The 15,989-nt window shown below is 42.7% G+C and overlaps 1 protein-coding gene across 5 annotated transcripts in view; it reads right to left on the reverse strand.

Moving 5' to 3' along the window:
• GRIA1 (glutamate ionotropic receptor AMPA type subunit 1) overlaps nucleotides 1-15,989 on the reverse strand; it is a 120,028-nt gene that overhangs the window by 15,215 nt on the left and 88,824 nt on the right. For all 5 annotated transcript variants that reach the window (XR_007905539.1, XM_051793520.1, XM_051793521.1 and 2 more), the window contains exons 12-13: nucleotides 4,926-5,124; nucleotides 4,172-4,419 (exon numbers count right to left, since the gene is read on the reverse strand). Coding sequence is in view for 4 of the 5 variants with exons in the window: in XM_051793520.1 (XP_051649480.1) it covers nucleotides 4,172-4,419; nucleotides 4,926-5,124 (447 nt within the window). In the remaining variant the exon portion in view is untranslated. The remainder of the gene's footprint in view (nucleotides 1-4,171; nucleotides 4,420-4,925; nucleotides 5,125-15,989) is intronic.

The raw sequence follows: 15,989 nt of genomic DNA on the forward strand, positions 1-15,989 counted from the left end.
GCATTCTCTAGACCTCCTGATGCCTCAGGGACTTAAGAACCTTTCAGGCTTTGGGAAGGGAATTCCTTCACTTTGGACAGTTATGGTCAGCTATGAATGGCCCTGTATGCCCTGTGATATTGCCATGGTACCAACAGGTCATGGGATGGTTGCAGCACCATTAAAACATACACACCTGAGAACACCTGAGACTTTTGGATGGCTGCAACGTTTCAGAGATGCATCTCCCCAGTCATGGAAAACATTGCATGAATCTGGGTGCTGGGCAGACTCTACCATTGGGTGCTGAACAGACTGTACCATTTGGAAAGAAGACCAGTGATCTGGATTTAGGATAGCCTACAGAGCCAAACTGTGCTGTAGTCTACCTTCAGACCTGTTCACACACATCTCACTGGTTCCAGTGGAGAACATCTGAGGGTGTTGACTTGGGCTGTGCAGCACTGAGTTTTACAGGCTCTGCACATGGCTACAGTTTGTTTCTGGGTGTTGGGTATCAGCTGCAATGCTGGTGTAAACATTGCATGAAAAAGAGGTAAAATGCTAAGCTCAGTGAGGCACAAACATGAGAGGGCTTTAGAAATCATGGAAGAGATGGAGGGCTGAACCATCCACCAGCAAACTTTGAATATCAATAAAGCAGGTCTTGAAAAAGGCCAAGGACTTTGCATCTCCCATCTCAGAGAATCTGTGCACACAGTGCTCTGTACCACACCAAAAAACCCTCACCAAGGGGGAGGTTTTCCTGTATTCCAATTCTAAAACAAGCCTGACTGTGAGCAAGAGGAATGTGCTGACCTCCATGTGCCTGCGATGGCTCTGCCTGTTGGGATTCCATCCGAGCACTGAAGCCTTCACAAGGACTGGGAGCCTCCTTCAGGCAGAATCCAGCCTTCAAAAAGCAAAATCCAGATGCAGTCAAACTTGCTACCAGTCCAAGAGAAGGCAAAGGTGTAGATTTGAAGATGGCTCAATATTTTTGCTTTTTTACTCTAACAATATTGCACTCAGAGCCTGACTTTGGTTGCATTTAAAGCCAATGGAAATATGTGAGTGTAGATCCAGAAAGAATTTGATACTAAGTAAATCATAATTATTCTGTCTTCTAAAACAGAATATGGGTTACTTAGCACTCTGATGCCTGAGCCATCTGTGAAAAATTAGTTAACTAATGAACCAAAGTACATTGCAGCTTCTATGTGGGTACAAGGTGTTAACAAAATATATGCATCGCAGTTTCCCTGTGCACATTATCAGCCATATGATTTTTGGGGCCATGTGCTGAATATTATGTGTTTTCTTTCCTATGAAGCTTCATTTCAGTTAATTGTCTCTCCCTTTAGCTCCTGGTGAGTACACAGAACAAGCTGTACTTCATCTTGAGTGTATATGAATGAAGAACTGAGAGGTCTGGGGTCCTGAAAGAGAGTAGGTTTTTAACAGGGAACATTTTGTGTTTATTCACAGACCCCAGGAAATCTGACTTCTATTTTATGGAACTTTAATTTCAATATAGCTGTTCTGAAGAACTTGCCCTCACAGATCTCCATCTCAAAACCCACTCTATTTCTTGAGTCCAGACTCACATGGCATTTATTGAGTTTTCTTTCCCCTGTTTTGGATAATTTGGCTTTTCCCCATGACTATCTCATGTCAGACAGGATCACATCTTGAACTCCCTGGTGTTGAAAGGTGCAATTTCTGCCCTCTCATCACAGCCCTTCTTGGAGAAGGGTGCAAATGCAACTAACTTTTAACATCTGGAGGTCAAAAGATATTCAAAGCCAGATTCACCCAGGAGGAAGGAGTAAGTTATTTTAGCAGCCCAAGAGATCAAACTGATGTCCCGAGAGGGAGGTTTGCACCTGCTACCTCATGTAGAATTATTTCTGGATTTTGAACCTTGTTTTCATTCCTCTGTGGCAAAATCTTGGCAACGTGTCTCCATGTAGAAGCAAGAAAGCATAGGGTGAATGCTCATGTAGCATCTCTCCAGGATCCTTTCCTAACCAGCTATCCTAAATGCAGGAAAACTGGTCTAGCTACAATGCCCAGCTTCTAAAACACACCTGATCTAAGATAGGCCTGGGTCACAAACCTCCTCCAAACCTGGCTCAGAGCTTTTACTTCGTGGATGGAAGTGAGTGAAGATGGAGACTGAGTAAGAGACAGACTGATTGTGCTGCACAGACGCCTCATGAATGTCACCTTGCTCAGGGCAACCTCTCACGTGCACGACCCCAAGGGGGAAACAGACACTACATGATGACCGTAGGGAACTACTAATATTAAAACAATTACAACAATGGGAACAAAACAAACATAATGGGACAAAAACGGACAGGAACTGTTCCAAAGAAACACCGTTGGATGGAAAATCAAGCATTCCTCCTTTGCCATTAGGCCCATAAGAAATTTGTTCTACATGCAGCCGGAATGAAAAAGAGGAAACAGAAAGAAAGGTTAGGAATTTTTGGAATCATGCCTAGCAGAGGGATGTTTGGAGGTGCAAAAATAAAATGATTGATGCAATTTTCTTTCTCGTGGTTTATTTTTCTTACGGGAACCATAAATGGCTCCTCCACATGCCAAAAATTACAAGACAGGTAGGATGTTCCTGCTTGTTTGTTTTTATGATATCAAAATTAGGATACAAGTTTGATTTTTAAATGAATAAATAAATAAATAGAATCAGCCCTGTATCCTAATTTCCATATTTGCAAGACTGAAAACAAACAGTGTAGAGTGTGCAACAGAAAGCATCTCAAAGCTGTGAGAATACGTCCACTTTCATTTGGAGAACCCTGAGTCATTTCAGAGCCTGAACCACACTGGATGCAAGAGCTGCCTTCTGGACCATCTGCACTGATGGTGCTGGTTGTCACCTGGAGGTGGTCACATCAGCTTCTCTAAAGATACTGCTGATATGGGAAGTGTTGAATCTAATGTGAGCTGACTTAAGAAATGTAGTAATCAAAATCCTTGGGCCTCATCCACTGTCAGCTGATACATCTTTGATTCTCTGAGCTGGCTTTGTCTTGGGAGCTGTGTGACCAGACAAATCCTTCAGCAAATGCTCATCTGGTTTCTAGTAATACAGAGATCATGGATTACATGTCTCTGCATTGGGTTATGTTAGCAAACAAGTGTAAGGTCACACATATGCTTCTGGTCAACATGTTTTCATTAATAAATAGCTCAATAAATAACTAAATCAGTTGGAACGTCATTCTGATTAATTAAAGCTATAGCTCCTGAGAATTTACTAAATCCTTACAACTCACATTCCTCATGATTGTAACGTGAGGAACTTGCATGGCTGCTGCCAAAAGGAACCACACTTCTGACATGGATCACCATCCCAGTTTGTGGACTATGGTAATCATGCTCTGAGTAGGTCAGTTTTCATGATGCACTTTGCAGAGGGGCAGCTCATGTGCAGCACCATGGCTGTGTGCAGTGCCTAAGCTCTGCTGCTAACTCAGGTCTGTGCTTTTGAGGGGGTTTTCTTTTTAAAGGAAGCTCTCTGAAGATATTTCACAGGTCAGCAGGCAAAGGCACGTGGCAGCTGCAGGTCTGGGCTCAGAAATGCAGTATTTGTGCCCCTTTGGACTTGCCATAAATTTGGTGCTTGCCAGGATCTGAATTGACTCAGTGAATGAAAATGCTCACCCTCTGCAGGGCTTTTCAAAACGGGCCTCCCACCTCTTCCAAACAGCATGTCATTTAAGGAAACACCAAAATGCTTTCCCCATGAGAACTCCCTCTGCAAGCATGGATCCAAGCCAGGGTAATCCCATACTCTGCAAAGCTGTGCAGTTCACATGGCACAGGATGAGCGTCCCTTCTGGATAATGCTCTGTGAAACCAATGGTTACACCACAGCAGCCCCCTGCCATCACCTTATACAGCAGACACATTCATAGCAAGTGGATCAGCCAGGATCCAGTTTCCAAATGCAGGGCTTGAAGAATTAAATGCTCCCATTGCTGCTCAGTGGGAGGTGGGCACTATTCTGCACATCACACTGAGTTTTCACACCCCTCTTCCTCCTCCTCCCCCACCTCCTTGCTCAAGCTTTCGTGATTAGCATGGCAATGGAGATTGAACTGTGTGCATACATTGATTTGCTGGCTGGTTTGGCAAAAGGAAGCAAATCCAAGCTACTTACCTCAGTGCAGACCCCTTTGGCGTTGCAATACCATAGCCTTTGGAGTCCAAGTTACCTCCCACCTTCATGGTGTCGCAGGGCTTCCGCTGCTCGATGTACTCATTCATGGTGGACTCCAAGAGGTATGCATACTTCCCTTTGGACTTCCTCACCCGGATCATCCCCTCTTCCGTCGTCCTCACAAAAACGGAGGGCTCGGCTGACTTCATGTATGTCCACATCTTCTCAAACACTGCTATTTTGGATCGCTGTGTAGGACAGCACAAACCCAACACAAGTGTTAACAGAGGTTTGGGTGCCCCCTGGCATTTCCAGCTTGGACTGAACACACACCCACATATCAGAAGGGCCAAGGAAGACAAAAAGGATGACAGGATGCTAATGAACCTCCTGCCACTTCTGCACCAGGGCCCAGATCAATCCCTCATTTCTGCCACATATTTGTCTACGGAGAGATTTTGTGGATCAAACCAAGGGCAAGCCAAGCTGGAAATCAGGAGACAGTTTCTTTGGGAGTTGCTCAGAGAAGCTCCTTGGTAACGTGGGGAAACACACAGATATTCCATATTTGTGTTCACAATTACAGAATATCGTGTGTACTGGAGTCACTGCCAATCTTCTGGCAGGTCATAACATGATGAGGGGAAGCAAGAGAAAAAAAACAGACCTGAGCTGAGGATGAGAGAGGACAGGCCTGGAGGACTTGTCAAACAAGAGGTTAAGAAAAATGTTTGCATTAAAGCTTCCTTTTTACCCTAAAAAATTCCTTAGTGGAGCCAGCTTCCAGGGTCCCATAGGCAATTTCTGTCTGCTTGGCCAAGTCCTCTGCACTCTCAATGGGAGAAACCATCCTCTCCACGGTGAGGAAGGCAGCCAGGTTAGCTGTGTAGGAGGATATGATGATCAAGGTGAAGAACCACCAGACGCCACCAACTATGCGGCCGGAGAGAGACCTGGGCACAAAGGGGAGAGTCAAACAGGAGGAGGGTGAAAGTCCAAAAGTAGCAGCTTGCTCTTGCAGGACTATCATTTACCTGGCCATTTACCCAAAGTCACATTCTCCAGACACTTCCAGGGAAGCCAAAGTTCTGTCTCAGTTCTTAATTTACTTTTCAAGGTGCCAATGTAATTAGAGCAGGGATAAAAAGTGCACAGTGAAAAAAAAACAAACAACAGCAATAAACTGACTGAATTTGCTTTGATTTTCAATTCCTTTCAGGCTATATAATAATATCAATAATGAGACATGGATATAACTATGAGAAAGTGTAGCTGGGCAGGGCATTGCCCATCCACAGCAGCTCTGACAAGGTTTGTGTTGTAGCATGGGCTCCTGGCAGGAAGAAGCACCAGAGCAGACACACAGCCCAGCTGTGATCACTCTGTCAGCTCCTCCATCACCTGAAGTTTTAAAAAAACAACCTCTGCATTTTTCTGTAAGACATATTGAAGCTCAGAGAGGACTTATGGTCTTAATGAATAATTTGCCTACTGACATTCTCTGTTTTGTATTCAGCAGATGGTTAGACAAGATGTTCATAATAATGCTTTAAAATCTAGGTATTTTGCATCGGCTGCAATCAAATAGCCGGTTGACTGTAACCATCCAACAGCTGTAGAGGCAAATAAGTCAAGGAGGCATTAATTTAAAATAGAATCTTTTCAAATAGTTTTAAGAGTGGAAGATAATCTTAGAATGATGTGTAGTATTCATGCATGCTGTCTAAATTATTTATATACTCCTTTTCTAAATGCAGACCACTATCCCAGACAGAATGGAACACACAGTGCTGTTTGATAAAGCCAGACAGCCTGACTAAAGAGGACCTGCCTGTGAGAAACACCATTTATTTCTCCATGGGGGATCATGTCTCAATATTGCCTTTCTGCTGATCTGAGTCATGCCACAGAAATATGGTTTATCAGATGGTAACAGAGATATCCCAGTCCAGCTAAGGGCTAAAGTTAGGTGAAATAAATGTGACTATTGTGCCTCCCATCTGCAGAGAATACTCAGCCTGCAGGACTGTCATCACAAAAGACGTTACCTTTTGTTTCATATTTGGAGAGGGACTGGGGAGGGAGGCAGCTATGGATGCAACTCACACATCTTCAGATTGATGAGGAAGAGGAAAAAATTAGTCTGAATGATGTGTGCTCAGGGAAGGAAGCGCTCAGGAAAGGCACGGAGGCATTAAACAAAAGTAACCAGATAATGTCAAATACAACAATCTCTGCTGATGAAGGCCACTTTGAGCTGGCAAAATCCATTTACATGTCAAATAATCACATTCATCTCCAGCTGCAAATTATACAGCCTTTCCTTCCTGATGAAGCTGGGATATTTCTGCGACTTGTTTCAATCCCTTCAGCACCAGTCAGCCGAATTTCTGCCTCTAGACCCTCAATATCTTGGTGATATTCATTACCAGCTAATCCCACAGGTGCTGCCTGCCATCAGCTGCAGATGGCTTATGCTTCCCAGCTCTGCACCTGGCATTTACAGCATGGAAAAGTAACTATGGGGTATTGAGGCTGGTAAGTAACTCCAGTAAGGGAGGACTGCGGAAAGAGGGAGTGGGGGCTGCAGTTTCTTTCTCCTAGGAAAGAGGTGGGACAAGGATGCATCATCTGGGCTGTGTCTGCTGCTGGTGCTGGTCATTCCTCCTCATGGTATGAGATGCTGTGAGAAGGGGAGTGAGTGTTCACTCTCATAGGCTGTGGAGGAAAGGAAAGGAGATCAGCAGCTTGCTAGGTCTGACGGCATGGCTGGGGCTTTGTGTGCATGATGTTTTGTTGCAGACACTGCTAGTGGGCAGTGTTTGTCCTCATTGCTGGATTGACATGGAGCTAGAAGCTGCAAATCAAAACTGCTGTAAACACACAGCAAACACTCAGCATATGGGCTCTACAGGACATGGTCCTTCGGCTCCGTGGTTGTGCAGCATTTAACACAAGGGAGAGCTGGCCAGTGGTGAAGGCTCTGTGAGGACAGAGCAGCACAATAAAGAATGTAATAACAGTCATGATAAACATCACACAAGCAGATGTGATCCCGTGTGACACCCCCATGGCTCAAGAGCAGTGAACACAGGTTAAACAGAACAAGCTGGGTTCCTCTGGCTAAGCATATTGTCTGTTTAGACTCTGCCAATGCCTGTTACTGCTTACCACAGCAAGTGCTTGGAAAGGCAATATCCATTACCATCTTATTCAGCTGCTTCTGTAGACCAAGTAGGACAACAGCAGTGTCTCCATCATGGGAAACATTTGCAGAAGTGCCTTTGTAATTTAGGAGATAATGTCCCGTTTCTAGAAGTGACTTCAATACTAGGGAGCTAAAAGCCTGGTCAAAAAACAGTGGGACTTAGAATTATGTTTATGCTCTAGTAAGAGCAGTCACAGAGGAGTAGGCAGACCTCACACTTGTAAGTCACTTTGAGGTTTTGAAAATCTCACTCTGGAGTTAGGTAACAGAAAATGACCTTCCCCTTGACTAAAAAATGTTCTGCAGCTTGAGATCTAGCTCAAGTTATTTTCTCTTTGCTAATGAGCAGTATGGAGTTCAAATTCTCTTGCATGAATTTACATGTCCCTATACCTGTTCAAGCATAACCTGAAAGCAATCAGCTCTCTGCTAACGAGTTAGTAACTCAGTCCTCTGCAGAGCTAAGGTGAGATGGAGCACACTGGTTAGTACTTTCAAGATATGCTAAGGTTCAGATATTTGGATCTGTCTATTTATTCACATTCATTATCACAGTAATACTTGCAAATAGCAGGATCTAAAAAAAAAAAATTGGGCTAAAATAAGCAAGGATAAGAGTGAAAGAGGCTTTAATGAATGGCTAATTCTGGGATGCAGAAATGGCCAAAATATCTAGATAGACTAGAACTGCACATTTTTCAACCTGTGTTTTTCCTTCTGCACCCAGACTCTTTCCTACACAACCTGAAGATATCTTGGTTTCTTCTTCTATCCCTGCCTGTGCTGTATAAAATCACACACATATCTGCACTCTTCTCCCTGACCTGGGATCCTGCCTGCCCCTCACAGAACACTGGCAAGAACAGGATGCTCCTTTCAAACAGTACCCTTGCAGAAGTAAGTAGTAAATGCGGTGTCCTCATTATCCACAGTGCACAATCTACTTAAAATTAAAGCTGGCTGAGAACCAGGATTTCAACACCGTGAAAAACTCTGAAATTGTAAACAAAACCTTAATATTCTCAATTGGAAAGTAAAGATAACAGTCCCAAATGTCCTCTAAAATTAGCACTCCAAAAATGGTTGGTTTGGGTCTGTCCAAGCTTTGCCTTTTTCTGTTACTTAAAGTTTAATTTCTGAAAGGCTAAATGGTATAATTTTGACACAGTAAATAATTTTGTTTCTTTTTTCTCATTACAAATAATATTCTTTTGGCTTTTATAATACATGAAATCCTTACCTACCACATGTATAATTTGAAGGATAATTCTGAAATTTACTATTTTATATCTGCCTAATGAAAAAACTGCAGATGACCAAGCTGAAAATAATAATTTTGGTTTTCTTACTTAGATGACTTTTTAGAAACCTTTCCTTGCAAAACCACCTGCATTTTACCAGCAGAAAACAGAAAAGAATTGTGAGTTCCCATATATCCCATGAAGAGATATGTTTTAATGTTTCAGCCTTAGCATTGATGGATTCTTCACAGAAAAAGAAAATCATGCAACAATAATCTAATTTCTTAAAACAAAATGCAATCCTTGATCAAACACTTTTCTCTTTGATCTTATCCCTCATGAAAGGTAGGAAAAGCTGACAGGAATTTGCCTCTGCTTTGCCATCTTATTAGAAGAGCACAATACATTTTTGCAAAAACATTAGCAAGATCATCAGAAAATACATGAAGTAAACCTCATCAAAAAACTGCTCAAGCACCATCTCAGTTCTCTCCCACTTCTCCCTTCCCCCTCCCCAAATCCGTTTCTTATGGAGAATTACACCTAAACTGACAGTGTTTTAATTAGAAGTGCAAATCTGGGATTCTAAAGCCATAGTTGCTCTGGGAGGATTTCCCAGATTTGCTGTTAAATTCAAGTCTAATAAAGGCTCACTTAGTCAACTGACATATTTGTCACTGAATGAATTTATGCAAAACTGTTGAAAGAAAAGCTCTTCTATGCTTGTGCTACTGATTGTGGGTCAAATCCACTTTTGGTCTTCTACCCACACAGAGCCTCTGATCTCCAACACTACTCGGTGAATTTGATACTGATCTAGACAATTTTATGGTTTTATCTGAAGTCTGACTCAGTAGTGGATTAGTTGCAAACATTTTGCTCCAGTTTTGTTCTTATTTTAAGCAAATTTTCAACATTAGACTTTGTCAATGCAAAAAGCTTTGCTTTTTCTCCGTGTCACAGACCATCTGACATAATTGTACTCATCACTTTCTCTGCAACCCTGACATGAACCCTGGGTTTGCTCAAAAAGTCTGTGAATAGTCATAGACAGAGGAAGAAACTCAGCATGGAGTTGTGAAGCTGGGAACAGCTCTGGGTGCCTCCATCACACACAGACTGCAACCCTCTTATCCTCTCATGCTCTGCTATGCCACAGATAGTTTTGAATGAGCTAACAACTGTTTGTCACAAAATTGAAATGATTATAACCCATGTTTCTCTGTCCATGCTGTATTATTAATTTTCTTGCCATATTAGTTTGCTTTTACTTATATTGAACCCCACCTCCTGATACAAGAGTCTGGAATCCCAGCTGCAGTGCTGGGCTTTAACATGAAGTGTTAGGAAAGCCCTTACAAACACAGATTTAAGAATGTTTTCTAGTGACACTCTCATTTATCTCTCCCAGTGGTACAAATTCTTTCTTCATCTCTCCTCCTTTCTACAGAGCTTACAGCTACATATTTTGCCTCCCTGTGGGTAACATTAACTAGTGAGACAGGGTTAGGAAGCTGAGGGTGCAGAGGTGCTGGGAGTCCCATGTTGTTTCTCTCCTGCTTTTCTTTCTCTAATTCTTGCATTAAAAAAAAAAAAGTTAAAAAATAAATAAAAAAATCGTAACTTTTTAATATGGGTTGGAGATCTGCTCTTTCTTGTAATTTCAGGCAAACCATGCCAGTACATGTGATCCCCAAAGCCAACATGCTGGAAGGAGGAAATATGGATCCCGGAATCCCAGCAGAAGTCCTTTTAAGGAGGAGCCTTGGGGTTGCTCAGTATGTAAATACTGCAACAACTGAACATGCTGGCTCAAATATGTAGAATCTCCCAGATTCAACAGGAGGATGTGTGTCTGTGAGGCTTTAATTATAAGTCATAGTTTATTTACTGTTTCTTTCTGCCTAAGCTAATGGCCTTGGACAGCAGTATATGCTCCCTCTCCTACTGTTTCATCTCTTCTTTTGCAGAATATGTTGGCACTTTTTTTTCCCTTCAGTTTCCCTTTAGTGGGCAAAACCTCATTCTAAAATGAGTTTTCCTGCTTAGTCAGAAATGCATCATGCCACTTGTGGTTCTCCAGTCATTGGAGCTTGGATTGCTGCAGTGCTAAGTATAAGCATGACTGCATGGAGCAGCTACGTGCTGTTTTCAAGGCATTCACTTAGCATTTTGACAGGCAAGAGGTACCTAATGTCCTAATCAGAGGCCTAGCATCCAAGAGCTGGGGTTTTTTTTGTTCCTTGTGAAACCCTGCTACTTTATGGAATCCAGGGTAGCTTACTTCATCTCACTAATTCAGTTCCCAGCTGTGGGAGAAGAGGATGAATCACATTTATGAGCCTCTCCTGGGTAGGTGGCCTGAAGCATTGGCCACCAGGTGGAATTTACCTCTGATCTGTTCCTTTGCCCAATTCCCCTTCCTGAGACACTCAATACCAGCAGGCAGAGGCAGCATCAAATGAGCCCAGCTATGCAGGGGGTGATGTATGTACTCAAAAGCACTTTGCAGGTTGTGCCCTCCTGTGGTCCTCAACTGACAAAAAAATGAAGCCTGTGGATATACAACCAACACAACTCTCCTGCTCAACTAGTGTGGTGTTGGAAGCAGTAAATGCCAAGCAAACATGGACTGACATGGGCAGAAAGCCCCCTTCAACTTCAACAGGACCCATGGACCACCCATGGTATAAAAACACTCCTACAGAGCAGAACTGCAGGACTGAGGTAAGTCCTTCATTGAGAGACCTGCCATCCCTGGACAGCATCTCCAGCTGCTGAAATGAGATGTTTGTTCCTCAAACTGCAGGATAATACACTCAACTCTTCCAGAGGGCTGCTAAAAACATTGCAAATATAGGGCTAGAATAGAGGGGTGAGGTGGAACCCTAAGAAAAAAGAAGAGTGTAGTTGAAAGGCAGAAGAGGTAGATCCAAAGAAATACAGTCATCCTATTAAGTACAGGCACAGTGTGCCCCTCTGTGTTGTAAACAGGGTAGTTTAAGAGATGAGAGTTTAGATAGTGGTTTGCTGAGAAACACATGGTCACTTTGGGCTGCTTGGCAGCTCTGGAGAAAGGCAAAGTCATCCCTCTTCTGCAGTTTTGCCAGCTCTCACCACAAGGAATAAAAAAACCCTGACTCTTGTCATGCCTTTGAGCAAAAATTTCACTGTAAAAAAGGTTCTTCACATATTTTTCTCACTCTGGTGACATCTATTCGCTTTGCTGAGAAAAAACTCACAAGGTGACAAGCATAAAAATTTGTCAGAAACAGTTGCTGGAGAGCCCCAGGAGATTCATTACTCAGGAACTTCCTCAGCCTCAGGTGGCCCCAAATTTAACAGCACTCATCCTTCTTCTTTTTAAACAACGGCCTATAGGGCTAATGTCCTTTGCTGAGTTGCAGGATTCCATGTGCTCTCCTACAGCCTTTTCTTCAAAGTCTGCTTAATGAAAACCCTTTTTTTTCCTTTTCCCAAAGATTTAATATGTTTTGGATTATATGCTACAAGTTCTTCATTTTTCCAAGATCCTCTTTAGCCATCTACATGTGCTCATGATTTAGAGCTCCATTTCTGAGACTTCTGGGCAATGCTACAACAACCTAGTTCAGACTTCCTCTTCCAGGGTGCATTGCCTTGGTTCATTTTGCTCTATTTTTTTTTTGTCTGTTTTTGTCAGATTTCCTAATCTGATGAGAGAAAGGCTGCCTTCTGGGGGGAGAGTATTTTTTGCACTGGAGGGTTTTCACTCTGAGCAATATTTCAAATATTCCCTTCATTTTCTCTCTCATTTCTAATTTAAAATGTGATCCCTCACCAAGACTGTACAAGTTGGATTTTGTCTAGTTTCACTTTTGATCCTTTCTTTTAGTGTACAAGGACATACTGCATCCCTTGCAGAAGTGGTGAGGAATGAATCTGCTCTCCCCAGACAGTGTTTTCAGGTGCACAGGTATGCCTGTCTTTTAACATTAAAACTCCCAAACTGTGAAGGAAAAACATGCTCAATGTTTCTACCGCCCCTATTTCACCTGCTGAGATCCATTTGATGATTTTTTAATTTTTTTTTTAAGGTTTCAGAAGTACTGCTGAGATGAAAAGCTGCCCTCTTCCTCTGTTTTCCTCTCCACAGCCTGAGATCTTGTTTCTTATTGAGAGCTTCAAGAAATGTACAGAAAATTCCTCCTATGGGAGAGCACCCCATGCACTTGACTCCTGCAGCTGGACCCTCGTGGACTCTTCATCATGTCTCACACCTATAGACAGTGTACAAGTATTTATTTTCACTGGTTTCCCCTTTCACCATATGAGAAGTCATCTTCTTCCTTTCTACTCCTCTGTTCACACATTTGCCTCCTATTGCTTCTCATCAGACTGTGTTGGGAGAATTCATTAGTGTATATAACATGCTTTGAAGTTGTCCAAATAACGGTGATGTAACACTTTTGCACTTCTATAGACTCTTTTATCTGAAGATCAAAGTAGTAAGTTATGATTACCATGATTGGATTATTGCTGCTTAGCCTTTGGATCTAAGGGTAAGCAGCAACTCTTCTGGGTAGGCACTAATCAGAATTACTGCATGATTTTATTAAATAGATTGAATACCATAAAGTGTGCTGCTGCTTAAAGACAGGGCTGTGTACATGAGCTGTGTGTCCTTTCCTGCCATTTGAGGATAAGAATCAGGTGGCCTCTGGTTGTTACTTGGCTCCTTTGATCCATGTGAAAATGGAAGGAAGACCAAGACACCAGCATGGAAGACTTCAGAGGTGACACCATGTTCTGCCCTCTCCAAATCCAGACCCCATCCAAGCACACAAGGCTTTTGCCCTGATTTCTTAACATGACCCACGTTTTGCTTTTCCCAGTTACTCGGCTCCATCAACCCTTTCACAGTGGATAACATAGTACCTCTGTCCTGTTTCAATAAGTTTGTCTTCACCTGCTCACCATTTTGGGGTGTTAAAATGGACATTGCTTGGTGTACAAATGCATTCCTGAACTTTTCATGAAAAGGGGTTATGGGGCTTCCCCAGTTATTAGGACAAGTAGTTGGGATGAAATCTGGGACAAAAGCAGAGTAAGTACAATAAATCCCAAACTCCAGTGGAATAAAGGAAGAACTCTGAGCCTCCTAGTGGAAGGCCATGAGGTTTGGGCCAGATGTGGGGATGAAACCAGCAAAGAGCAGCTGTGGATGCTTTGTGTGTTGTGAGCCAGAACAATCTGAATTGAGGAGTTCAAAGCTCATTTGACTGTGTATCCAGTGAGGGTGCACATGATATCTCAGTGCTGATAAAAGTGATGTACAGCATATGGAAGAGTTATTTAAGTGGGGCTTCCCTGTGAAAACATGCTCAAGGCTTCCCATCTTAGCTACAAAATTTTTCTGGAGTGCAAACACTGAAGCAATATGTGACAGGTGGCGTAGCAGAGGACACCACTTCAGGGAGGTGGAGGTCATTCAGCTCCTCACAATCCTTATTCTTTGACAAAAACACTTGGCAATTGACCCAGCCATTGGAGAGACGACCATGCACAGTCCTGACTGCAGACCCCAGCTGAGCCAATTGCTCAGGAACAACTTGTTATCAAGAGGAAGGAAAATGAAAAGAGAAGGTGTGCTTCTCCTACTGACTGAAAATCAGCAAGTCAGAGAACAGTGTAACAGGGAGCCCCTGCAGCCTCTCAGGGTCTCCTGCTGGAGTTGGGGAGAAGGATATGTCTCAAAGGCATCCCTATAAATCTTGGAGTTACTCATGATCCTGAGCCAGTGCCCAGCACTAGAAACACAGGCAGCACATGCCATTTCCATGTCAGAGATCACAGAGTCATAGAATGGTTTGGGGTGGAAGGGATTGGCATGGACACCTTCCACTATTCCAGGTTGCTCCAAGTGCCATCCAACATGGCCTTAGACACTTCCAGGGATGGGGCAGCTGCAACTTCTATGGGCAACCTGTGTCAGTGCCTCACCACTCTCAAAGTAAAGAGTTTCTTCCTAATAACTCATCCAAATCTACCCTCTTTCAGATGCCCTAAGAGATTAAAAAAACGGGCAAAGCACTTTTCCCCCTGCTATTTTTAACTTTGTTTTCAACGAAAAAATGTGAGAAACCTTTATTTAGTCCTGAAGAAAGAAATTGCAAAAATATTTTTAGCTTAATATATCTGCTTTTGGATGAAGGGTTTGATGATTTTTTTTAAACACAGCTGGTGGAATGATTAGTGAATCTGTCACTCAAGGGAGGGAGTTTCAGCAAATTTCTTGCTGCCCCCCAGCAACCTCAATGCTAAAGGCCTGAAGTCAGAGCTGTGGGAGAGTGACTAGATATGCCTGATAGGGAAACCATCCTGAGGAACTATCTTGCAGATCAGTGGAGGAAACATTCATTACCTCTGCAGCATTTAGGCATTTTCAGATGGCAGAGTGTGGAAATTCAAAAGACTAATTTTTCCTTTACAGATGAAATTGCATTTTCCCAACAATACTCTCTCGGTTGGTTATTTCCTTCTTCTGAGTCCTCCATATCCTTCAGCATTTTCCCAAATGAAAAAAGAGGATAGCAAGAATGACTATTTTAAAAGAATTTCCATTTTCCCCTGGCTGCCACATTCTGGTTGCCATGGAAGTGCGCAGACTCCAAAGGGGACTGTTTAGTTAGATATTGTGCAATTTGTCAAGCTGCTCCTCTGGTGAGTCACTTTCCCTGGTTAAGAGTGTTTCAGAAATAAGTATGGTCATCAGTTCCTGGTGATTTGCAAGTGCTGCTGTTACCCTGTGACCTGAATTTCCTCTCCCTGGACATAATTAACTCTACCAGGTAGAGATAATTGTAATATCACTTGATGCACTTCTAAAAAGAGAGAAGACTTCTCTAGAAATTGAAATCCTGATTTTTTACTTTTATTCTCAAAAGACCAAACTCAGCTCACCAGTTCAAGCAAACTGCCAAAAAAAAAAATAACTTAAGCTTTGTCCCCATAGAATCATTAAGTCTGGAAAAGCCCTCTAGGATTATTGAGTTCAATCATTAACCCAGCACTGCCAAGTTCACCGTTATACCATGTCCCAAGAGCCACATTCACATACACTTTGAACACTTCCAGGGATGGTGGAATCACCATTTCCCTGGGCAGCCTGTTCCAATGCCTGACCACTGTTTCAGTGAAGAAATTTTTCTTCAAATCTAATCTGAACCTCCCCTCATGCAATTTGAGGCCATTTCCAAGGCAGATGCTTCGAGTGTCAGAGAAGATGCTTACTGAAATCAAGAAGAGTCATCAAATAAACACCAAGGCTCAGCCTTCATTTCAGGAAGGAATTAAAATCTTTGTGATTGCTAAATGCAGCTGGTTCTAA

This window comes from Manacus candei, unplaced genomic scaffold (assembly GCF_025592945.1).
Source record: "Manacus candei isolate 608988 ecotype Guabito, Panama unplaced genomic scaffold, ASM2559294v1 h1tg000037l, whole genome shotgun sequence".
In the NCBI taxonomy this organism is placed as follows: domain Eukaryota; kingdom Metazoa; phylum Chordata; class Aves; order Passeriformes; family Pipridae; genus Manacus; species Manacus candei.